The sequence below is a fragment of the Contarinia nasturtii genome, unplaced genomic scaffold, assembly GCF_009176525.2.
Source record: "Contarinia nasturtii isolate CC-2019 unplaced genomic scaffold, AAFC_CNas_1.1 Cnas_scaffold_285, whole genome shotgun sequence".
Taxonomy (NCBI): Eukaryota; Metazoa; Arthropoda; class Insecta; order Diptera; family Cecidomyiidae; genus Contarinia; species Contarinia nasturtii.
In genome coordinates, this window is record NW_022197640.1 from 5,403,470 (window position 1) to 5,431,437 (window position 27,968).

General features: G+C 32.9%; 1 protein-coding gene across 7 annotated transcripts in view; it reads right to left on the reverse strand.

Annotated features, from left to right (window-relative positions):
* LOC116337723 (neurexin-1) overlaps positions 1-27,968 on the reverse strand; it is a 50,118-nt gene that overhangs the window by 18,334 nt on the left and 3,816 nt on the right. For 5 of the 7 annotated variants that reach the window (XM_031762527.1, XM_031762526.1, XM_031762528.1 and 2 more), the window contains 4 exons: positions 20,689-20,833; positions 14,467-14,520; positions 4,570-4,705; positions 363-512 (listed from right to left, as the gene is read on the reverse strand). In XM_031762527.1, coding sequence (XP_031618387.1) covers positions 363-512; positions 4,570-4,705; positions 14,467-14,520; positions 20,689-20,833 — 485 coding nt within the window. The remainder of the gene's footprint in view (positions 1-362; positions 513-4,569; positions 4,706-14,466; positions 14,521-20,688; positions 20,834-27,968) is intronic. The other 2 variants (XM_031762530.1, XM_031762529.1) reach the window with 2 other exon arrangements.

Genomic DNA, 27,968 nt, shown 5'->3' on the forward strand with positions numbered 1-27,968 from the left:
TATATACTATAATGACACAGAAAATATGCGCTCATTTTATATGTTACTCTTATCCGTATTTCGCATTCATCGGAAGCAGAAATACAATTCGAAACAATAGCGATAAACGTTGAAGATATTTTCTACTTACAGTTCACGTGGGATATCAACTTTGTACGAGTAAAAAAACTATCAACTCACTGCAGTGTGTGTGTATTTCGTGAATGTGATATTTTTTTGTTGTTGTTCGTTATACAATACATTCTTAGTCGATTGTTTTTTTATTCATTTCAAAAAAAAAAAAATGGAAGGGGATATCAAGTGAAAATATTCTCTGCATGCGTGTTTATTCCTGTGTTTCTGTTTTTGATGTATTTACTTACTTGTATAGAATAATAGGCCATTTGGTTGTCTCGTTCGAAAGTATAATGATATGGCATCCTGTGCGCTAACAATTGGTTCACCTCCAGTTTGGCCTAAGTCATATGATAGAAACTCAGATCCCCGAAATGTTGCTTCAGATGGTGCTTTGTCTGAGTATAATAATATTGCCAATCATGCCACCGTCACACCGCATCGTCACAATAACGTGAAGCACATACATGAGGCGAAAAAAAGAGGAAATAAAAGAAAACACAATGATTAATGGTTTCGATAGCGCATAGATAATTGTTTAATAATATAGTTTATAAATGAATAAAAAAAAAGAAATCTACAGAAAAAGATCGAAACAGCAACCAACAGAAAATTAGAATGAATAGTGCCGAACAAATGATGCGCGTTTTTCTATCTATATTCAGTCAGAGTTTCTCCTCACTTTTCGCTTTTCTTCGTTATTTATTTTTTTTGCCATTTTATTTAACGGTTCTCAGCAGTATCTTGCGTGGAGATGGGGTTTGGAATGTTATGAGAAATTTTCCGTTTTTCCATTCATCTGTGCGTCATTTATGGACAAAAAAGAAAAGTAGAACGGCATTCTGACTGAAGATTATACAAATAAACCGCCTTCGCATTTTCTGCATTCTTTATTTCCCATTCTTCATTTATGCATTGTTTCTTTTTTTTGTTTCACTTTTTTCTTCACTGAGTTTTGCTAAATGTGCTGAAAGCTTTTCTCATTTTAATATCGTTTAATTTATTTATTTTTTATTTTTTAAACAACACAAAATAATTTGTCTACACTTACTCATTTGTTGATGGAAATAAAATTTAATGAAATCATTAATAATCATTTGAGAAGAAAAAAAAATTACCCTTTTGGTTGGAACACAATGCATGTGCTTATGTTCATTTCTGTACGTATATGTATTCTTGTATGAGTGTTCATAGTTAATGAAAAATCGTCTCTCAATCGTCATCGAGTCAGTCGAGCTGTCGACTTAAGATTCGGTCGTGTGGGTTGTTCTTTGGTTTGATATGTTTGGTGCTACTTTTACAGCAAATTTTCGAATTACGGAGCAATAATGAACAACAAATTGTACAAATAGCAATACAAAAACCAAAAGCACTTAAACACAAAACACATTGTATATGAAAGAGCCATTTAGCTATTCAACAGAGTATGAATTTGTCTACGGTTGCAAGTCTATATATATTTTATATATAAAAATGTGTATGTGTGTGTATATGTTTTTCAATAGTTGTTTTTTTTCGCTCGTCAGACGACACAACATATGAACAAAATTCTTGACTTTTTTCATAAAGAAACATTTCTGGTTCAAAATAAATGCAAGTACGTACAATGCAGCAAATTTTCAACAGCAAAGTGAATGTAGTATGGAACAGGGATGAGAGTTTCTTGCTTGTGACTATGAAGAAATTCGCAAAGAAAACCCGAAAAAAAGTTTGTTCTTTTCGTTTTTCGTTTCGTCTCGTTCAAACTTCAAATGAGAAAGTATCGATCTATTTACAAGAGTGTAATTTGGATGAAATGGTAGATATGAATGGGGTAGAATAAAAACTACTTCTCGAAAAATGTTCAAACACGAAACCTAAAAAAAAACTTTCAATGAAAAGTGAATCAATTTTTTTTGTCCAATTGAAGTGAACCAAAAAAAATTTGTGCAATAAAAGTGAACCTAAAAAAAAATTCATTTTAGTGTATTTTACACTGAAAAAACCGAGTGAAAATTTTTTTTGGTTCACTTTTATTGAACAAAATTTTCTTGATTCACTTCAATTGGACAAAAAAAAATTGATTCACTTTTTATTGAATTTTTTTTTAGGTTTCGTTTTAAAATACCTTTTTTTCGAGAAGTAGTTTTTATTCTACCCCATTCACATTCACATATAAATATAATGATCAGAAGATAAGGTATTAGGCAAGAAGATGTATATGAATACTGAATAAACGTTGGGTCAAGAATGAGATTTATGTATGTTTTGCTTCGAACAAAAATGGTTTTTTATGTATGTCTGTTCAATGAGATATCGAAATAGGTAAAACGATGTAACAACAACTCAATGAAATCGGATCATCATCAGCAAAACATTGGATTAACGCGCTGACACAATTTCGTTGTATTAAAATTCATTTGTAAATTGTATGGAATTGAATACCATTTTGAAGCTCATCCAAAATGTTGAATTTTATGGAAAAACCACACATTCGAATCATCCTGATGAAGAGTTATGAAATATCTGCAAGATTTTCACGCAGTGTGCAAGGATTAAATTTTAAATTACAAGGAAAAAAGGTTCTTTCCACTCCCTTTTCAAATTCATTTGATATTGGAATCTCTTTATCTGAATGTGAGTGTGTGTGTGTGTGTGTATTTATGTATGTGTCTATGTATGACCAGCTATGGTTTTGCTATGCGTCCGTATTTTTACCAAAAGCTTCGGAATATGAACCCAAAACGTGTTTAGCATACGCTTATCACCAATATCTGATTGTAATTGATGGATTAAATTAAATTTATTACTTCATCCGGAAAATGCAATAGTTTTTTCTTCTTCTTCATTTCATTCAATATCAAACACTAATGGAACACATTCATTCGAAAATGCCAAGTGTCGACGATATAACTACTATATAGCTACTGCATTCATCTATGTATAAATACACACACAAATATGGTTATGTAACACTTTATATGTCGAATGAAATATCGATACACAATACGTATGTATATTTTATATTATACATTTATATTTACACATTTTATACGTTTATTGATTTGAACATTTTTGGAATAAAAACTCCCACACTCCGCGGTGTGTTCAAAAAATCGGCTCAATGTGAAACGAAATTGAATTGTGATATTGAAATGGCACCAGATTCACCCAGAATGCCTAACCTTCAACATCATCAAAAATGTGGTGGAACGAACAAGAAGATTTCGCATCATATCGTTTAAAATACGAATTCTATTTTTCTATTTCCATCAAATGTTACTATAGTTAAATTCATCACCACAAGTTCTTATTGCAGCAAACAAACAAAATGATACAGTTATTGTGGTCACAATATATATATTATGAATGTTGTCCCATTTGAGTGCATTTATTATCACGTTTTCAGATTGCTTTAGTTGAATTTGTCATTGAGAATGACAATTGTAATTTTGTGAAATGAAATGGATTGGTTCGTGCTTATATTGATCAATGCACATAAATTGATGCACAGAATCAATTCATTGAATCGAATCAAAGACATCGAATCTTTTTTCCTCTGTTCTCATCTATTCAATTACGAAACAAAAACAGCTCAGTGAAATGGTTGAAGTGCAGAGAGGGGAAAGAGACAAATGAAATCAATGGGGGTTTTTTTTTGTAAAAAGAATCAAATGAATTGCTTTGCTTTGCTTAAAGAAGGGATGCTTGAGTAAGAATGATTATGTAACAGTATACGTGTGTGTTAAAAGAACAATTGAAGGGATTCATTTGTTACTAGACAGATTCCAGAATGACAAATATGACTGAAATTCGCTAACATCAACAAATTACAATTTAAAAGAAACAGTTTTTTTTTTTCTTTTGACCGAGAGAGTAGAAAAATCTCAAGTGCACAACAAAAGCGATAAACAAATTAAAAAGACAAATAAAAAAAAAAAAACGAATGAAACGTTCAACAAAAACAGAGAAAAAGATAGTTAATGTCACTTTATTGGTGATATGTGGGTGGAATACATTTCTATTCTCTAACTCATTTGTACGCGCATCAAAATTTAAATGAATCATTCTGAATTAATTTCGGTTGGTAAACCAAACACACAAATTAGAATTCTTTGAATTTATCGGAGCATCGAAAAATCAATTCTCTCACAACAAAAATAACATAAACTATTACAATAAAACCAGTTCGGTATTGAATTGTAAACGAAAGGATTGATGAAGGTTAACGATGAGCATAAGTTCATGACGATATACACATTTAGAGAAATATTTTGCAGAAATTCGAGATAGAGATTGAGAAAATGTGATAGATTCAGAGCAGACAAATAATATGCTAATAAATTTTCGATAGTGACACGTAACGGGCAAATGTCAATAAGCCACCCACACAAACACCGAGTCCAGTGCATTGAACTAAACTAAATATTTATGTCGCATATAGAATATGGTTCTGGTAACATGGATATTACTTACCTTTCTCGCAGTATGTACCTTCGTATTCTAGATTTCTGCACTCACATAATGGTCCTGAATCAGTCGATATACAAATGCCGCCATGTTGACATGGATCATTCTTTTCGCATGCATCTGTCACATTAGGTCGTAGGCCCTGTGGATGAAAATAAAACAGAAAGAGAGAGAGAGAGAGGAAAAGATAAAACCAATTAGACTCATTCATGTTTAGTCGAACCATCAATATTTAGTAAATATTATTTACTATCTATTTTAATTATTAAAATCGATTTAAAAAAAATGATTTTTACATTCAAAAGCCATTCTTTGAATAAATAAAGTTTAATATGCAAAATTATGTTTATCATATTTCTCTTAGCGAGTTGTATCAAATTTACACACAAATTAACCCCACTTATATGAATTTTTGGAATGCTTTCACTAAATATTAGTTTCGTGTTCACTTCAAAGCAACCGTTTGCTCAATAAATGTAAACAACTCTATTCAAATATACACATAATATTTGGATGAAAAAATAATAATACCTTTAGCAATGCGTGTAGCAATGAAATAAAAGAGAAAGAGAGAGAGAGAGAGGAGAAAAAAGATCGCAGGCATGCCATTAAAAATAAAATGACTGATATATCAAAACATAATAAAAAAAATATATAAAAATCTCCAGCACAAAATGATTTCGAAACATGTAAAAAGAATATCTGATTTTATATCTATAAAATAATGCTCTCTACATACAAGCTCTCTTTGCCAACATTAACGCTTACGATTCATAACGTGAATGCAAACATTTTCCATCGTTGAAAAATTCGTCATACATATTACATTGGAACAAGTTCCGTGTAAAAAGTCATGTAAATGTGTATAAAACAAATGAAGGCAAGGAATATATCTCATATTCGCTTAGAAAGGAAAATATTTGGCTGAAAGAGGCTGATAAAAGAGAAAAGATGTTATGAAAAAGAAATGGAAACGAGCTTTCATTTGTTGAAGATTTTTTCTTCGCCGGTGACAATCAATTTCATTCATGTATGTTGGCGGCTTGTGTACCACGTTTCTTTGAATACGCAACATTTGACTATGTTCAGCCGTGCTTGAAAAGCAATATTTCTGGGCACTCTTTCATTACCTCATTTTATTGTGTGCGTGCCCAACGACTTATTTTGTTTTTGATTTGTCGACTTGAAACAAGTTTTTATCGCGTCAATTTTATTGTGTATGGTTTTACAACGACTTCTACTCCTTCTTCATGTGATCCTTGTTTTTACGATGTGTGCTTTCAATTGTGCCTTTATCTCTTACATTTACCTATATCGTACAAACTAATGTTATATTACATGCATGCCCTTAAAAACGGAACCAAAGAAATGTTTGTCTCGTTCGCGACTTTATTTTTTGGTTTTAAAATTCAACAAATGCTCAATTCAATAAAAATGTCCTACCTTTTTTTCGAAAATTCTTTTTTCCTCGATAGTACATGCATATTCTATGAGAAATCTTAACATGATGTGATTACATGACCACACTTACGCATGACATTCTATTTTTAATGCCCAAATAAAAATCGAATTGTGGTAGCTACCTCCCCGACTAGTTCAATCTTATCGAAATGACATAACAACATAAGGACTTATAATTAGTCCTTATTTTCGATTTTAGAAATAAAGCAATCCAAGGCTATGAAACTATTTTAGTAAAACAGTGACACGACAAAACGATAATTAAAAAAAAACACACACAAATTAGACTATATATAGATATATAAACTGAAGGAATATTGTTGTTTTTCAATTTATCTGTTCAAATGCTATTTAATCATTCAACATTCGTCCGTGATGAAACTGATAAACGTTTGATTATTTTATTGTTGTTTTAAAAAAAGAATTACGGTCTAATAATCATGAAAAATTCCTCAAATCTACCATGCCATATTACAATTAAAGCATTTAAACAATTACATCGAGCAGAAAGAAATTAGTTATGCCGATTATAATAACGTGCCACTGAAAAATGAATTTAATCTTTATGGCAAGCAACAATTATGAAAATGGCTTTTGAAATTAGCGCGAGTTTTTGTTTAAATTCATTTATGTGTTTGTGTTTGTGTATGTTGTATTGTTTGTTTTACTCTGACGCTTGAACAAACGTTAGTGCTGAAGATTTGAAATAATGCGACTACTAATCAAGTAATATACAGAGTAGAGTGAAATCAACTTTCGAAAAAAAAAAATATTTCGTTTGCTTTGTGAAGAGAAAGCAAAAGAGAAAAGGAAGATAGAGAGAATGTGCCTGTGTGTGTAAAACCTTCAAGGCTTTTTCCACTTTGTGATACAAATTCTTTTCGAGTGAATTTCATTGTTTTATCGTTACGTATTGCAATACATATCAAAGAAAATGAAAAACTCTTTCGGCTCGATGCACTTTTCACATTTTGTTGTTTGGATAGTATTTCATTTTTCTGTAGATTTTTCAGTCAGAATAGAGCTTGTGCATCTGGTTTCCATGCGATTTATATAGATACAAATGGATACGATACGTAAATATGACAACAGCAAATGCAGCTATTAAATCACTAAATAAAAACAATTTATTACATACAGCATTTATTCTCTCTATTTATCTATCTCAATACAGGGAATACACGTGATCGGTAGGGAATATCTGTGTTTCTGTCACACTATTCATGTTTATCTAAACTATAGCTACTTTTATTCTAATTTGTAGCAAATATGTTCAAGGGGCTTATGAATAAATCAGTAAAGTGCGAAGGGGAGAGGGAGGTTAACCCCCCATGTGACTTCAAAATTCTTCCGATTTGCTAGGGATTTTCGTCCGAAACGAAATTTTTCCCGATTTCCCAGGGTTCTTTGAAGAAAATTTTGCTCACACATTACTGGAGTAAATTATGATTTCATCGATTCGCCTCATAATTTTCGAGTTTGTAAAAATGTAAAACATTCCAATGACAAATCATAATTATTCAAAAGTGTTGAAATCTCATAAATTGTTTGAAAAGGAAGTACTAAACCACTTGATGGCGCTGTCCATCTATTTAAAATGTATTGATATTTAGCACAAGTTTACGGTTCTGAAATAACGGATTTTACACAGCTCCTTTTTGAGAGAAACGAGAATTGGTTGCCGAACAAGTTTATCTCTAATCAAAATGGATCACTAATCTTGAAGGAATATGCAAACAACGAAGCTGGATCTTGCTATGAAAATCAATGCCTTTTTCTATTTTTACGCCAAACACGGAATACTCGTATAAAATATGTCAAATTATATGGATCATCGAGAATTAACATGCTTCTTTTGGATACTAGACCAATTGAATGTCTTCGATTGAACGTTGATGACATTTAAAGTTGACATTAATAATTGACTCGTGACTTGATTTGAATCTAAGCTATCTGGCTATTCATTGTGTGTGTGTGTGTTTTGTATAAGTTGATTCGTGTGGAGATTTGTATGTAAGTTTCACGAGTTAGTGCTGATTCGAGTTGCACATAAGCCCCTAGCTATTGTTCTTTGTTTCTTTCTTTCAAGTGCATTGCAGTGAACGTGTATATTGAAAGAAAAGCTTCGATTGTGTTATTGTTGTATATGCGACATTCATTCAGGCAAAGAGTTTCATCAGTGTTACACGAATTTCATTGCAAATTACAAATAAAAGACCGATCAATTGTTTTTTGTTCAGTTTATCGAAACAGAACAAGGAACATATCGAAGTAAAACTTGAATGTCATCGATAGTGGCAAAGGTGATGCATGCGCGCAAATTCAATACAGTTGACTACAGTACTTTTTTGTGTGTGTGTGTGTGTGTGTGAACTGTATGTGCAATTGAAGAGGTACTTTATATTCCATGCACACCAAACTGTCGGATCACATAAACAATACAACGTGAAAGTGGGAGTATACAATTTCGATGTAAAAAATGAGCAACAAGACAAAAATAAAAGAAAACCAACAAAAATAACGTCAACAAAATGAACACCAAAATAGAAAAGAGAAGGTGGAAAATCCGATTGAATACCGTAGTTCACAATCAATGTATCAATATGATGAGCACGTTTCGAGACAAAGTAGCAAGAATAAATTAAAGAAAAAAACACCTCACCAAAATGACGTCCTTAGCCCGCCATTTTTACAGTGGTTACAATGCTCTCAAGCACATCCAGTCTTTGATCAGAATGCACTTTTCTATACGCCTTTTGCAGTTGTCGCGCTCAGTTTGTGTATATGCGGTTTGTGTTTTTGTATTCGATGTTCTGTTGAATGTTCTCACTTTGTTTCATCGATTACATGCACACCGTCATCTCTTGGGCACCGTTTTTCTTCGCTGGCCTCACACCAGTAGAAACAGTTTTCTTTTTACCGATGAACTACTTCATCTTTTATTTCCATTTTGCGACACTTTTCAGCAGTATACTTAACCACACCATTGATAAAGTTTTTCCAAAGAAAACAAGACATATCTTTTTCTTGATGAATTTCCGAGCGATTTTGCTCGGTATTATTTTTTTTGTTAAGCATTTATGTGCGACGCTCAATCTTATGACAATCAATACCTTTTGTTTTGTCCACAATCATACCAAAGTCGTAAGAAATATTTCTTTATTTGAAAGATATAAAGATTTTCTAGACACAACAATAATATTCCGAATACAGATTTATTTTTGCCATAATTCGGCATTTATTGAACCGACAACAGTTTGAAAAAAAGAATCGAACGTCGATTAAAAACACGTTATCCTTATTTCTATCAGGTCATTTAATATATTAACATTTTCCTTTTCGAAATAAGTCTGTTTTACGTTTTTTTTTTTTTTGGTTATCAGCTTCCATAAAAATGATGAGCTTTTTTAACATTTTCAAAATCCGTTGTTGAAAAATAGCTTTGACTTATCAATAAATGTTCGAAGTCATTTGTGAGCCTATAAAACTGTGTTTGAATCATTTGTAGAAAAACTATAAGTTGATTTTTATAATCTTCTTTAGCACATAGGTTGAGCAATACGGAACAAGGATGATCGTTTTACTCGCATCCATTAATGTTTTACGGCGCATAAATCATCATAATTTCCACAGTCTATAATGGTTTTTTCAACGATACCCATAGTAATAGTTGGCATGATGGACCATGATAGCTGACCTTAATAAGCGTGGTAAATCGTGTTGGACTTGAATTTATATACCACTGTTTATCAAGATATATGATCAAATTAGGTGGTCATTGCCTTCGGGAGAAACAATCTGATTTTGGCAATTAGATCTTCAAAGCTTAACATTTTTTATTTTTATTTTTTATGTGGATCCATTTTAGTAGAAAGACTATGATGGACTGGTCTTATCTGATCTAAAAAGGATAACAGCCGAAAGTTCACTGTTAAAATTTCGACAAACACGCCTTACATGGTGGCTGATGAATAAAAAAACTAACAAATCCAATAGCTCTACATTTCAAGAAACGAATATTGCTGATGAATTTTAAATTTTCTAATTGTGAAATTGAACACAAGATTGGTTTTGTGATGTTTATCAAATCCACAAAAGAAAAAAAAATGTCAATAAAAGTGTTAAAAAAAGTTTTGCAAAAAAAGTCAAACTTAATTCAAGCTGCCCCCATGCGAATAGATTTCTCAAAAATATGCGGTCATTTCTTTTGTTGAATAAGGAGAAAAATCGTAAAATTCATTCAAGAATTGATGGTAGTTTTTGGTTAACCAATAAAGGAACGTGTATTAAGTCACATGCGCAATTACACTCAAACAAAGTTGAAATCAAACATTTAAAACCAACGCAAGTGAACGAATACGAATCCAAAATGGCGTGAAAATATCCCGAAAACGTGGTTCATCAGTTTATCCGTCATGAATTTGTGCATCTGTATCGTAAGTGAATGTATGTTATTCCGTACGTCTTGAGCAACCAACACACGAACATCCTTAATTTTTAAACATACGTGTCGTGATTGCGGAAATAGTTTTATTTTGACCAATGAACCACATGACTTGCCTTTGAATGGTCGCAAAATGAGGCGAACTTTTCGAAATAACTATACGATCAAGACGAAAAATAAATGAGCGAAGACGGGTAAGTGAAAGAGCAAAAACAGCTATTCGTGGCACATTCTTTTTTATTCGATGTTGTGATGTTTAACCAAACTATAGTCGACATATTGTGTTTACTTTTCGTTTTATTTCAGAACCATATGCCATTTATTTCACCACACATTTCTATTTGTATACATTCCAGGCCAATAAATTCGTGTTTGATTTGAGCACTTTGACGAATCGCCGAATAAGTTTCGTGCAAATCGACGTGTCATTGGCGATTATGTCGTTCAACAAATCAAAGGTTTTTAGCCCACCTCTTGAGTTAAAACGGAGATACGTTATTGGTTAAATGTGCAATGCTTACAGTGGCATTATGATATGTGAAAATGTTTATACGATGTGACAAATGCGTACAGTATAAGTGTTCAAAGAGCCATTACAATCATTAATATTAAATTATAAGCATGACAAGCGATACGAGTCGAACGCTCAATCTTGGGTACTTATGTGCGTAAGCAGGCACATGTGAATATGTGGCTCTGTGTAATTTACAATTTATGCATCATCCATTTTACATGTTTTGAGTGTTTCATGATCTATGGACTTATGTCATGTTCAAGAACAGTTTCCGTCACCAAAACGATTTCCATTCAGCTTTCCATTCTTTTCATCTCGTTATTTTTTTTCCCTTGTATGTGTCCTCATTTTTGGTGTATTCAAGCATTTATGTCTGCTTGTGATGTATTATGTAGTGAGCCGATGAAAATGTTTATCGTAAACGGTTTAACGTCACTAATTGTGGTGAAAATCATGTCCTTTTGTTTTAATAGCCATTGCATTCGATCATGAGTTCGGGTGCTCACAGTAAACCGCATTCAATCAGCAGGCGTATGACTCTATCCAACAAACGCTACACACTTGTTGAAATTAAATCTTTTTTTCTATACAAATGAAAAGCCGTCCATTGGTGGTCGTTACCATCGGCTTTGAAAAACATTTCAATCAAAATCATCCCACGATTTAAAACATCCATGGTCATCGTGATGCGAACACCGACCCCCATTTTATCTCAATACATATCACATGGATAATAATATGTGCAGAAAAACTCTTCATCACATCAGTTGAACAGTTGTTATTATTCTCTTCGTTGTCATTGTGTCATAGCAAATTAATCAAAAAACCATAGTGTCCAGTCGAAAAATGTAACGACTTTACGATGAAAAATCAGCCTGAATTCGACCAAGCAGCCTAGCTGCCTTGATAAGAAAACACTTGACAGCCTCATACTCTTCATTCGCATCAAATGTTGTGGTTTTATCTATGATATTTTAACACCTTCTCGTAAATACTCAAGGGGTTCGCATACTCTCAACTGAATATATGAATGCTTTCTGCCTTTTCTCTTGTTTTTTTTCTTCTCCCTTTACTGGATGTGTACGCGTAACATTGATAACAACCGATTGTTGTTTCATTCGGATGCTTTATAACAATGAAACTAACATAGGCGCCTATACATTTCGTAAGCGCTAAAGTGTCTCATCCACTTCAATATTTAGAAATAGAAATTTGGATTGCGATGCTGTCGAAAAGAAAGACTACACTCCAGAGACCACAACAGCAACTCTCCATTGTTGATATAGAAAGTACTTTTCATACACTAAGAAGTGTGTAAAGCTCCAATATACCAAAACAACCAGCATTTTAACAAATATTTGCATGCAACATTGGTTTATCGATGCGTATTGTGCGCGTGGTGTAATTGTGAGCAATTCCCATTTCCGTAGGCAGTCAACACATAAGGAAGTTACATCTATAAGTTTTCCTTATAAATGTTGTTGAATAAACCATTGCAAAAATACTCTTGATTTTCGAAATTCAGTTAAACCAACTAACCACATTTCCACAGAGAAGAACTGCAAGCGTAAAGAAAATGAGTAAAAAAGTGAAAAAGTGAGAGAGAGAGAGAGAAAAAAACTTTTATCCTCTCTCTCTCTCTTTTGGCAAAGTCTGTCGTCCAACAATTTGCTAAAATATTCATCTCAACGGTCGGTTTTGTACGAGTGACAGTTCATGACACATTGGTGAGGTTTTTGTTGTGCAAACTATGTTTTGTGTGTGTGCAAGGTGTGTCATTTGAAGTTGGTTAATTTCTTGAGCAAACATTTTTGTTTTTATCTTTATTTTCAATCAACGTTGACTACAAAATAATCTGCATTGATTCACAATGAATTCATATCGATACGTTACATGCATGCATTTATAAAACAAAACATTTTTTTTCTTTATTTCCATTATGCATTTATTTACGTATATTGAACAAGTTTAATAGAGAAAAAAAGACACCATTTAGGAAAATATTCCACCCTTTCGTGGAACACACAGACACATTTATGTAACCACAGGAAATTGATTGTATTTCATTTTTCATGGTTGGTTATTGAATCCGTCAACATAAATGTGCGCTTACTACTCCAATATCTATTATGTGTCATGTTATGGCACAATTTTGTGGAAGCAACTAGACCGCACAATTATGTGAAAAATTGGCGAGCAATAATTGAAATTGACTGACGCAACAACAACAAAAAGAACAATAATAATATTAACAATAATGGTATTTTAATGAAAAATTTATTCGATGCATGCATTATGATATTTAGCCATCCTTGGTGTGAAATGAAAATGGTGTCTTTGAAAATTTTAACATTCCACATCCACTTATGTGGCAGAAAAAAAGTGTTATTCTTTCATGAAACTACACTCGACACCAATTAACCGACCGAGAAAAAAAAACTACAAAAAAACTTATCCCCAATGTTTTTGCTAATAAATACGAGTAATTGGGCGAAACCTTGAACATTGATTGATTATTGGGCTATTCTATGCGTTTCATACTTTCGCACCAATTGAAAACGCCAAGCGAAGAACGAAACAAGAAACTACACTTGTTTGGCATGAAATGCGAGAAAATTACAAACGTCTTGTTGTTTTGCAAATACCATGTTGCCGATGGATTTTCTTGTTTTCTCTTCGCTTTTTTTATCGAGCATAACTGAACGAATTTGTCGCACTTTTTCCATATCGTTCTACTGAATCTCTGTGAATAAAATCCTATTTAAAATGGAACAAAGTGGAATTTTCTTTGCAATTTTCGTCATGTTCATAGACATGCCAAATGACGACGGCCATTGTCGAATTTCGGTTGAAACAAGTCGAAAGTCGAATATAATGATTCATATTGATTGGTACGCTGAATGAAACAAATAAGGTAAAATCAAATCAAATGGAAAAAATGTATCTTATATACTCGCAATGTCGAATGGAATCCATGTATTTCAATAATTATAGTGATAGTTACATAATGTACAACAATGTTGTTTCTTTGAAAAAGTTTTGGCTCCTTTGTAGTCGCGTTCTATGTTAGTTTTGAAAGTTTAATCAGCCGGTGCTTATCAGTGCATGTTCATTGAAAATTGGAACATTTTGAACACTTTATCAGTGCTTTTGTTAAGTATTTACATAGATCTCTGTTGTGCACTGGTAAACACTACTTTCCAAAATCTTTATCTATGTTCACTACATAAAATTGATGACTGAAACAAAAATATGACAGAAAACGATTGTACAAAGAAACGGTAACAAATCAAAGCAAATACAGGCAATATGAAACAACACACACATATTTTTAAATTGGATTGTAAAACGAAGACGAAATGAAATGAAAGAGTTGATATTATGCTACTACTTTAAAATAAAAGTGTATTTAGAGAGCTACTTTATTCTCTCTATTTGGCTATCTCCAATTCTTTGTTTTTTATAGACATAAATTGTCGCTTACCCTTGTCACTTTTTCTTTTGGGACCTCAGTTTGATCGCATGGTGAATCACCGCACTAGAAGTAAAGAAATTGTTGAACATAACAGAAAATTGATTATCCCTTTTATGTCACTGTTGGTTTGCTTCTACACTAATTAATTTGGTATCATTCGAAGATGATGCAAATTCATTTAAATGACAATACAATCACATTGATACAACCAGAATCCATTAAATTACATAAATATTGTGATGTAAAAAACACATCGAGTGTTTGATAAATATAATAATAATATTTCATTATGTTTTGCTTTACATAAAAAAGTAAAGAAAACATTCATAAAAATGGCCATAGTTTCCTGCTGAAACCTCTATTAAATGAAATGAACTTTTCCGAACACCATTCAAATAAATGCTCGTAGTTTTCGGTATAAATTCAAATTAAATTCCAAAATTAAATTCGGTAAGAGTGTTTTACCTTGGCAAATGTTCCTTTGAGAAAACAAACAAAAAAAAATGTCGAGTAATTCTCAAGTAAGAATTAAATTGACAGAATTTGAGGAGAATGTCAAAAATGGAAATGTAAGTTGAAATGATAAATAAGTCTGTTTGCCTGCCTCTTTGCGAAGCAACTTTGATAAGGGTGAGCAAAAATAAAAACATGTATAGACCATGTTAGTGTATATAAAATCTCTTGAATTATTTATCTGAAAGTAGAAAATAGAAAAAAAAAATCGATATCCTAATGGAGCTTTTCAAATTGTATTTAAATAATGCATTTTACGGCAGTGGCTGTTGGAAAAGCGACGATTACACGATAAACAACAATAGATATCGTTAATCGTATAAATAAACTACATCATCAAAAATATGCTGATGAAAACACTTTGGAATGGTATACATTTGTCCATACCATTTCGAGCGGAAAATAATTTTTGATTTGTACCATGTCCAATGGACATTGTCCATATTCATTATGGAATTTTTGATCGATAAACGAAGTAAATAGGTGCGCAATTCAGAGAGAGAGCTCTTTATTACATGGCTGGATAAATCGGATAAATGACATTTTTCTTTCAAACTTATTTCAAATGGAATTTTATGAATGTGGATTCGATCGCTATAAATACAGAATATTGTGAGTGCTTTAAAGTTAGAGTTTACCACATACATTCATATACAAAAATAGAATAGGGAGGATTTCGTCACTCGAAAAATGGACACTTTGTTTTATATTCTAGTTCTCTCTACACACACATGCAAATGGTCATGTACAAGCGCAAATGTTATTGTAGGCGATACTTAATATTTAATTAACGAATTCATATCATTATTTCCGAAATTTACTGAACACGAAAACACACATTAAGCTTGACGGCATTGCCTACACATATATTTTTCATTGACATCGTATTAGGCCACTGGCTTCGTATTGGGCCGTTACTACAACGGGCAAAAAGTATAAAATCTCAATATTAATCGATGCTCTGTAGGTGGAATTTATATTTTATAGCGGCGCCACTCTTCCTCCAAAAACAAAATCGATTTTCTATTTTACATTGATGACCAAAAACGAACACTGCGACATGTGAGATTTGCGATTTAGTAAATATCCCTTTTTACGTGCCTTTTTTTTACTTTTTTTTGGTCGATTATGGCTATAAAAATGAGAAGATTGCTGTCATTGAATCGATGCAGTACATAGAAATTACATTGTCCCAAAATACAACTGGTAACATCCAGAGGATTGATTCACAAAATTAGTGCTGGACTGCGGGAGACAATCTCTTAGAGACTATAATGCCGCCAACCGAGTTTGAATGCAACCATAATGAAAAACAAAATTGGAATTGTGTTGAAGTAATGCAATGGATTGATTTTATTGATGAGCTGTGTCTATGCCTGTGCTGCATTTGACATAAATATGTTGTCCATTATACTATATAATTCGATATTTATATGGTTTTTTTTTCGGTGTATTTGTGTATATATATTTAAAATGCAAGTTGTTTAAATTGGCCATGGTTTTGAGGCGGGATGCATGTCAACACAATTATTTCAACCACATAAATTGTTTTCGCCATCAAAATTATTTGTTTGTTCGATTTTCATTTTGTCAACGCCATTTCGAATCATTCGAACAAATGATGCGGCGACTCATTGAAAGTCGGCGACTATGTGAATAGAAAATAAAACTATCCCGAATAAAATAGAGTACAATACGTTTACTACAAGTAGTACAAGTGAAACAGTGTGGCTTGAAAAGGGATAAAAAAATCGGAGAGAATTTTATATATCACTCTCTCTCTGTGTGTGTGTTTGTGCGCGTGTGAGTGTGTGTAAATATTCAATATGAAAATGTGAAAATGAACGTTCTACGGCCAAGTACCGTGCAATATTTATAGGTTATATGGCAATGGCCATACCAAATACCCGAACTAAAACCATGAATAAAATATATGTTGTGTTGGGTTGGTTCATATGGCATTTTTGTCTCCGTTTATAGCAAACGTTCATGCTAAATTTATTTGGTTTTCTATAATTTCAAAACCGTCAAACGATGGTAACATTTTCAATTTTGGACATTCTTTTTTTGGGCTCTTCTTTTCCAAAATAACCTGATTTATTTTATATTGTTTGGTAGCCACGTCATCGGGACACACACACACACATCTATATATTTTCATCAGTGCGTCATAGGTGAAATTATGCGAAAAAGCCATTGCTACAAAACTGAACTCTCAGGATCGAAAGCAGTTGAAAGAGGGTGAGATGGAGTGTGATGCTGATGAAATGATTATTCATCAAAGCAGAATAAAAGCGCAAATTTACTCATGAATTCAGTGAATTTATCAATGTTGACACGTTGAAAAGTCCGACCAAATATTAAAAAAAGCGTACCATTAAGAAAAAATCTATAATAAGCCAATTGTGCGAACAAAGTTCATCAAGTTATTATGGATGTGTGTGTGTAATAGCGCTACATGTTCAGTATTGCTGACATTTTCATACAAATTATAATTTACTTAATGCGTAAAACAACATTTCTTTGCTTTTTGCAAGCAAAATTGTGCACTGCCCATTAGGCTCGTCCAATTTTCATCATTTGTGAGATTTTTTCTGCCCGATTTGACATTTTTGTGGATTTTCACTCAAAAGCTCATATAAAAATTAAAATTAAATACACTATAATTTGAATATAACGTGTTCCTCTGCAGATTATATGAATCCATAATTTTTGTGAGAAAAAAATATCAAAATATGGCATCTGTCAGAAAAAATTGCAAAAGTGAACAAACTTGGACAAGTAGGTTCCATGTACGATGGAAAAACTCATAAATCTATGCTGAAAATGTATAAGTTTGCAGTTCCATTAAAATGAAAACTAATTTCATTGACCTTTCGTTGAAATGTTTTTGATCGATTTTTAAAATGTGTCTCTCATTTCGTTGGCAATATTTTGTTTAATGCCATCAAGCTAGCAGAACGAAATGACTAGAGAAATTTTGCAATAATGTGAAATGAATCACATCTATGGCATGGCTTATGAGGTATTTATATTGAACGTTGACGTGTCTGCTCGTAAAATTTAAAAACGGCAGCAAATTGTGCACGGATGAAAATGGCAAATTAACAGCCATTGTAAAATTAAGTAGACATTTACGTAAAGTTTAAATCGCCATTATGTATTTAAGTGGATCGTTGAATGGATACACGCAGAATTTAATGACTTTATGATAACACAAAAATGATGATTAGATTCACTTGTTTTATGACATCCATCTATTTATGAACGTGTGTTTCGAAATGATTCGGTTCAGCAATGATTTTTTTTTGTTTGAAAAATAATATAAATTTTAGTCCTTTTTTTTGAAGACACCAAATGTCTCATTGCTTCAAAACATAGAACACGCATATATTGCATGAAATTTGGTTGGTATTGCATGAAATGCGTCATTTATTTGTACGGGAAAAACCAACAATTGAAACATTTTTTTCATAAAGTATTATCAGCAAAACGAAAGTCGAAAGTTACGTTCGTTGCTATCAAATCGATTTCTATCCATTAGGCGTGCACGTTGGCGCACCTTTATTTCTTTCAGTGGTTGAGTGTGTATGCGTGGTTTGTTGTTATCGTTTGTGAAAATGTGTACAAATGTTACCCATTCTTGTGTGTGTGTGTTCGGAATTTCCATTTTCTAAGCCTTCGATTTAAAGAAATGCCAACAAAATTGAGTTATACAAATAAGAAGCGAGAAGTTCGCCTGCACCAGATAAAACCTGATTTATTGGAAACGAGCAATAGAATGGCTGAATGAAGTCAAGTTGAATAAGAAAACCATACAGAAGAACAGTGAAGTGGGGAGAAGGCGATAAACGCAAATAGGCAGGAATACATCAAAAGATAAGTACTGCGTCAGTTGATATCGAAATAATTTGTGAATTTCTAAGAATCACGGGCGAACAAAAAACTGAATCAAGCGTCTGGGTATTTAGTCAAATAAAAATGATTCATCTTATCGTTTATATAGTGATGCACCTGACTGTAAGTCACTGCGATGCCATCGACAGTTCCGTTCGAATTCACAAAAGCAACAGAGAGAGAAATGCGCAAGTAACAAAAAATACAACTTTACATATCAAAGCGATGAATATTCGCTCCCCTTTTTCCTACATTTATTTTTTTCTACGATTTTTTTCCCGCCGTTTTGAAAGAACACTGTCGATTTCAATCATCACTACTATTCAAATTGAATGGTTGAGTAAATCTATGTAAATCGCCACTTTAATAGAGAGAGAGAGAGAGAGAGAGAGAGAGAGAGAGAGACCTTTCTCGCGTGATAAGAAGCGTAGAGTATAAATATAAGAAAAGTGCCCAATCTCACTGAAGAAAATCAAATTAACAAAAGTGACAACTCGAAGTGGCAAAAATTTATCGCAGTTACAGATTACTCCGTCATTGTTCACTTTTATACCTTCATTAATCGCGTGAGTATTCGTTTTTTCTTCTCCTCTCTTCTTTTTTTCTCTGATAAGTTTGTTCGCTTGAAACACAAATTACTTCATTTCCATTCGTGCAGTTTGTCGCCTTTGCCTTCATTTTGTTCTGTTCCTTTTTCTCAGCTACAGGCAGCTACACAAATATGTTCGTTTTTCCTTTGAAATCACTGTAATTAGCTCTGTACGATGAAAGGAAACCGAGAAAATATCTTTAATTGAAATGTTGACTAATCAATTCAGTTGGGCTTTGCTTTCCGTGTATTTAATTCAAGAGGCAATCGCACACTTTTATTCGGTCTTATGCAATTTTATAGCACTTTTTTTATTCGAATCCCATCCAGAAATATGAAATATTGCACAAACTTGTTACATTTACTACACCAAACTTTGGTTTATCGGAAGAAAATGGAGAAAAAAACGACGATAGGTAGAATGGGCGGTGTGGTTTACTGCGATGTGTAAGTGATATTGAATTAACGCTACTGAATGGCAAAATAATAGCAGCAAGAAAGAATAAAGTTGGTAAAAGTAGCTTGTTGTTGCATTTGTCGAATTTTCCATCGATTCAACTGTAGAGAGTATACGGTTGAAAATGAATTTTTTCGAAATTAAATCTATTGCCATTAGCGCTATGAAGTTTGGAATTTAAATTAAAATAGAATTATTCGCCGTATTCATCGTTCATTTTCAATTCGCTGTTATTTTTGTTCCAGTGCTCTCTCTCTCTCTCTCTCTCTCTCTTTTACTCTCTAGAATGTTTTTCATTTATCGTTCAAATATTTAGCGGGAAACAAACTAAAATGCATAATGAAGTCTGCTGCTGCTCTTGCCACTATGTGCTGCATGCTAATAGCTCTTTCGCTCAGTGCATTCTATCAGACTTTTTGTTGGCCTCTTCCGCTGCAGTATTTTCTCCTCAATATATGTGGCTATGTCTATTTCACATAACACTTTGTTTATCATGTTTTGCGTCATTTTTTGAATTAAAAGTGGAAAGATGTGAGTTACCCGCTTTTTGTGTTTTCTCTTAGAGACATTTAAAGCAAACAATTAATGGAATATGTCATTCAGCGTGTAACAAGCTATAATACACATTTCCGTTGATCGCATCAAACGTTTAAAGCGTTTTTATAGAGTCATTGTGAGATTTTCAATATATTTTGTTAAAAAAATGTATTTTAATGATTTTGTGCACTTTGACATCAAATGGAATTGACAAAAACTTACTATCTAAATTACTTACTTTAGTATCTCTGGGCTGTCGCATTTCTTGTCGTCGCGGTGGAACATTTGGTTGATCTGAATACACTAAATTTCTTATTGAACCTCGAAATCTTGGTTCATATATCACACTTGGTAGGGCTAATAATGTTAATTTTGAGTTGTACCTGTTGAAAAAAAAAAAAAAAAACATGAACAATATTCATTGGCTATTATATAAATATACTTTTATTTGATGTGGATTTTTTTTTCTGCAAATCATTTTATCCATGTTAAATTATTTGTGATTGAATAAATTTTTATTGAATTGATTATTGATAACAAGATGAAGATAGCCAAAAATGCATCACTTTCATTAATAAACACAATTTTATTGAACAACATTCGCCGACCATTTTGTGAGTAATGATCAGACAATATATTTAGCTACCGTCATCTGGATATTTCAGCTCATCTGGATGCCGTCAGCAGATGATGCGAAGTGAAAACAATAGAAGTGATTGTTATAGTAATACCACTATATAACAAGCTTATATAACTATAACAATAATTTCTATTGTTTTCACTTCGCATCATCTGCTGACGATATCCAGATGAGCTGTAATATCCAGATGACGACAGCTAAATATATTGTCTGGTAATGATGTGAAGATTATTTGCAAATATTTGATAGACGCACTTGTTATAAATGACACCGCTTTGTGATCACACATAAAATCCAAAGAGAAATGTCGAAATCATGTTATTAGAAGATTAGCGAAAAAGTTTTTTTATTGAACAACAACTTGTGTGCTTTCATTGGAACAGATGGACCGAGAGAAAAGTGAGAAAATGAACTGCACAAACAAAAATCCAGGTGAACGAAATGGTTCTTCGAGAAATCACTTTTGTTCAGATTGTGTTTCGTTTTTTTTTTTTCAATTAATGTCAGAAAATTAATTCCAACATCCACGAATGTATCGAAGCGTCATAATTGGGTTATGGTTTTGGCATTTGGTGGAAAAATAGCGATCGTGCATATCCTAACGAAGGCGCTCGCGAAAATGTATATTTTTATTATGTATGAAATCTATTATAAGCATATAAAATCGTAGACTGGATCCATGCGCACACACATACCTATTTATGTTTTATAACAACAACATAATGCGCATATATTTGTGCCATAAAACTGCACTCTGCCATTATAGCTTGTTTTAGCCACTTTTGCATCACAGAGTTTGAGCGCAACCCAACATCATTGTGAGTACTTCGACTTTTTCACTCTTCTCACACATCGCACGAAGTAATACGTTAATGTATGCATACGACGGCAACATTCATTTGCAATTAGACACACGGTCTCGACCTTTCTCTCATCGCTTGCTTTTTCATGTCAAGTTTTTTGTTTTTCTTTTTTTTCACAAAATTCTATGCTCTAAAGCACTTTTCGAGAGAGAGAGAGAGAGAGAGAGAGAGAGAGAGAGAGAGAGAGAGAAGGAGTGATGGAAAAGAAAATAAGCCAACACCATCGCCACCTTTTCTCGACAACATCATACAACACGGCAACGGCGGAAGAAACAAAATATTAGCATAAAATGTGGTGTTGTTTCTTTCTCACTGTTACTGAATTTAACGAGAGCAAAAAGGCAAAGAAAACCGAATCAATGCCGCGGCGAATGCAATCAGCAACGTTCCGATGGTTTGTTTTTAAATATTGTAAATCCCAATAATGGCCACGTTATTTGCATTTTCGTTGTTTTCAACGTTCTCGGGCTGTCGGGGTGCCTGCCTTAAATTTTAATTGGACCAATTTGCACAGTAAAAATTCGTTCATTTGGGACCCATTTTCAAAGCGAACTACTATTTTCATAAAAGTAGCCATGTTTATTAACCAACTTAATAAAATCCAGTCAAAATACATTCAAAGCATTCAGTTGGCTTAAAACATTCAGGCGAATTTCTTTCTCTCTCTACCTTCAATTATTATTTGACCAAACTATAAACTCTACTTAACTAGCATTTTCAAGAATTATATTGATTAAGCATAAAATCAAAAAAAAACATCTGAGAAAAAACATATTCTCAATGAAAAAAATTATGATTGTGACATACAATTTCGTATTGCGCCAACCGCGAAAAAGTTGGATGTGAGTAATTTATACTAGGCAAATTTTTGCCTTGGAACTACATTGAGATTTCATACATAAAATTGTTTGATTTACGATTATTTCCGAATGTCACGTGTGCAACTAACATGGCATATATTTCTTTTTTAAATACACGTATTGATATTTTTATTGGCCGGACATTAACTGAAAAAATTTCATGACTTTGTATCGATTTCATTTGAAATTTCAGTTGATTCAATTTCTTAGCGTGACCAAAAGTCAATTCCTTAGCTTATCAAAATACCACTTGAAAAGTTTATTGTTAGCGAGTTGAATCCATACAAAATTCACATAAATGACTAAAATAATGTGTGTACTATGGTAAAATTATGTTGGCACCAAAAATGACAATAAAATATATCAGTAATTTTAAATGTGAAGAAATGTAATAATTTGGTAAAATAACTTGTTGCTCATGATCGTCTGCAGCCATTATATACTCGAAAAATAATCAGTAATAAAAGTGAAAATTGCGCACAGCTCATTATGCTCATTCGAATTAGACGATTTGTCAGTAAAATGTATATTGTAACCACGATTATTGTTTGCTCATTCATTTAGGCAGTTAAAATTCTTGAAATGTTTTTTTTTTTTTTTTTGAAATCGAGAACTGTGTTTTTGCATGTAAACACAGAGAAAAAAGGGAACTTATGCTCCCCGTTGGGATTTGGCAAAAATGAGCAATATAAAATAATAAATTCACTTATTTAGAAAAACCGTTGGTGACTGGTAAGAGAAGAGAGTGAAATAAAGAGAGAACAAGAAAGAGAAATAGAGAGAAGCTTAGAATGTGTGGCAATGTAGCGAGACCGTTGTAAGTTTGTAATGTTTATTTATCGTGTGCGCTCTTTTTATGGTTTGCGAGTAATATTTGGTAACATTTGGAGCGCTTCTCTCGTGACTCATCGAGCTTTTACACGTATAGCCAAAGAACATTAGAACAACTTTGTAGCATTGTTCATCCATAAAAGCGCATAGTCTTATTGCTGAACAAGTAAATATTGATAGACATAGCAGTCTGGGAGACTGAAAAACAACGAATTGTTGCTAATTAAAAATGACTTATGATGCAGTCCACGTAATTAGTTCAAAAACCGAAGAAACCTCAATTCGACTGCACGTAAATATTAGTGCTAAGGAAACAACAAGACCGAACTGAACATGTTCAAACAAATAGATTTTCATATTGAAGTAATAAATATATGCCTTTCTTCCTTTCGTCCTTTGTCATACAGCGATTTTATTTTCTTGTCATTTCCCCCCATTCATTGCACAAGCACAAGTGTATATGCTTCAACTTGAGAATACGTAGCAAAAACGCTTAAACAACGGCGAAACAAAAAATATTCCAGCGGCGACAAACCAAAGTTGACAGAACGGCAGATACAAAGAGAAAGCGATGAAAATTTACATAATTTTTTAAAGCTTTTAAATTTAAAAGTGGCGAAAAAAAACGATAAATGACAAAGTAAAAAAGTCACTTTAATACTTTATATATAGGTATGTGTGTGTACTTTCTTTTTATTCCCGGTATCCTCTTCCATTCGTTTGGCGCTCCATTCGCATAATAATGCAAACGATTACATGGAAAAGACAAAAATAGGTAGACAAGAAAACACAACAACATATAAAATCTCAAGTGGAAGATGGGTATGAGCGTACTATAAACGTGTATAACCATTGTTGTGGTAGCCATGCTTTACGCACGCACATCCACATAAATAATTTTTTTAAAACAAAACAAACTTTCTCTCACTCATTCATTTTCTCTTTTGTTTTCTAACTGAAAAAAAGCTTAGTTCAAATATTTAAAAAGCAAATTACTGTGTTAATAAACATTTCTGTTTGAAAATTTTCTAAATCGTTCGTTCAAGTTTTCTTTTTTGCCGTGGCCAAAGAGCGATTAAAAAGAATGAAATAAAAGGAAGAGAGAAAAAAACGCATAGAAATATACAAAATGATTTAACCAATTATGACTGGAAGTTAAGAAGCCCATCAGGCAGTGTAAAAAACGCTTTTCTGAATGTGCTTTGCCATTGCAAAAAAAAAAATGAAGAAGAAATATCAGATTTGAAATCTAAATGAAAGCCACCATCATATTTCAAATTTATTGTTGCATTTGCCAAAGCTGAATATAGCGTAGGCCACCGCACATAATCTTCGACCATTAAGCCAACGCAATATTTTTGACGGTAGTAAATCCACTGCTTTTGCTTGTTCAATAAATGGTGTCGATGCTTGCGAAAAACGCCACAAACTATGTATCTTCTGCCCAAACATGAGCACCAAATGACCAATATGCATTTTCAAAATTGGAATACCGCCATCACTTCATCGATCGTATACATTTTTTATAAAATAGAAACGTTCATTGTTGTGTGAGCTGATGGGCACCGAAATGAAGAGCAAGTAAATTTATTGATTTTCAGTGAGATTGATAGAATGGTTTTTGTTTGGAAATTGATTTTTTTAATGGGCGCCGAAAGCAAATATGCAAACATTACATACATTCGTCTCATATCCGTTTCGCAATATTTTTTGGCATCAAAATCTCACTCTCGGCACACATACAGATACACACGCATAGTAACATTATATCTTAAATATATTAGTCAAAATGATTATGCCACCCATAAAGAATAAAGTGTTTGAGCATCGAACAATCGTTCCCAAATGACTAAAATTGTTACAATAAACTCATTTTATTTTATGACCGCACGTACTCAAACCCAAAGATTTCTCTCTAGCATATCGTTTCGTCTATATTTTGGGTGGTTATCATATTGGTGTGCTTATGATTATACGAAACAAACGTAAGCAATCACAATTTGTTGGCGTGCCTTATACCACATTGAAATTGAGATATATAGAGAGAGAGAGGGAGGGAAGAAGAGAAACCAAGATAACATTCAATACACATTCCAAAATGTAAGCAATGAATCATTTTCATGGAAATGACTCAGTTTCTAATGCATTCTCCCCTCAGCCTGTATCAAGAATTTTATCCGATACATTATATTGATTAGAATATTTGTTAAACATTTTAAAAAGATTAAATCAATATGTTGAAAATGTGTGATTTTCGAAGGGGAGAGGGGGTGTGCGAAGTATCATGAACGATTTGATTTGCTTGCTTTGTTCGATGTCAATTTGTTGAAAAGCTATTATTTTCGAATATTTAGAAAAAGAAGAGATTTAATTGGGCTTCAACCGTTCCATTCAAAACGCAACGATGCAGATATTGTTTGGAAAATCGAATATACTTGCATATACATTGAATTGGATATTCGACCATTAAATTGCATATTTATTGGACGTGAATGTTCAATTTTCAAAATACTTTACATACTACAATCCAAATGCTCAATTCAAGATAAACAAGCGAAAAGTATTGTTATTGTGTGACTGCAGCATGAAAATCGCATTGGTTGTATCGCAAAAGCCATAGAAATGTGGGGAGAAAATGTGATACAGATTTAGACACACACACTTAGACGCAATGCTTTATGCAATAAGATATGCGATAATCGTAACGTGAATTTGCGTATAAGTGTGAGTGTATCTATCTTGTTCACTTCCCTTCGGTGTTTCTTCCAATCGTACAGTTGTTTAGCGCCATTGTCACTGTACACCATCGAATGAAGACAAAAAAAAAAACAACACCCAACCAAACTTTGAAACACTGACGCAAAATACATTCAACATGCTTAGGACTAAAGCTCAAGTAGCGATAAACGAACGAAGCGAGAAATTGGCAACAACCAAGTTTAAATGCATAAAAACCAAACGAAGCACAGCTAAATATATTAAAGTGAAAACGAAAGAAGCAGAAGACGAAAGACGAAGAAAAACAAACGATATAAGAAATGGTGAAGCGCCAGAAAACCAAGTGACAAGAAAACAAATATCGATCGATATAAATAATAGTTTTTAAAAGTTGCGCTTCACACTTGTGTGCGTGCACAGCAATATATGATGTTATCGCATTTTATACACCCACCATGCTCGCATAAAACAATATCCGGCACACAAAATACACCACATGAAGGAAGCGTTGCAATTTCATCAGCAAACCGAAAGCACTTCGATCTGCTTCGGTCAAATCTATTTACCCTCCACAGCCCAAACGAACACACTGGAATCAGAGATAAATCCAATTCGGTTTTTTTCTTTTTTTTTTATTCTTCTTTCGTCTCCCTTTTAATCTACGCATTGTTTGAGGTCACACTTATATATACCATTCACAACATCACATCGAAAACAATTAGATTAAACATAGAAGTGTTGAGATATGAGCAGTGGCAGTGTTAATATAAAAAAATAGAAAAAGAAAGGATCTCTATTCATTTGATAACGTGTGATGGATGCGGCCGACAATTCTATATTATGTGGATGTATGTAATTGCCAATGTGTATGCAGATAGAACAAAAAATGGCAATATCAGCGATATTTGATTCTATGGATTAAACGAGAAAAAAAAAGAGTCGGATAAAGAAAATGTTCACGCTCAAGAGGAAAATTTCTCACATAACTCAATCGTCGTCTAAATGTAAAATCAACATTACTTGATCGATTTTCGGGCTCCTTTGATTTCATCATATTTTGTCGTCGGCAATAATTTTATTTAATTTTCTCTGCGTCATTTTATACATTATTAGAACATATTCAATTCTTCACCATTACTATTTGTCTTTTTTTGTAGGTTACTTGATTGCTGCCATTCTCATCGTCGTCGAATCTCAACGATGCACGTCATACATACCATGTGAATGCCATGGATACGAAATACTAAAAAAGAAATTGTCGAATGGGTCCGATTTTTGTTGGTCATGATTTCAGATTTTTCGGTGTCAATTGGACAATTTTATGAATATAGCAAATATGATGTCGTAAATAACGACTAGCAATCGTTTGTCGGATTCTCACAATATTGGAAAAGTTGAAATTGCACTAATATATTGTAAATGCAAAGAAAGACCACCCAACGACGACCGTATTTGAGACGTAAGAATATAGCTATAAAAAAGTAGCTGTAGCAGCATGTACTTGCATGACAATATACCATATCTCATATCCATAAGTCTCTATTCGAAGTGCTATCATAAGTGTAATAAAATTTGTAATACGCAAACGGAATCTCCAATCATGTCG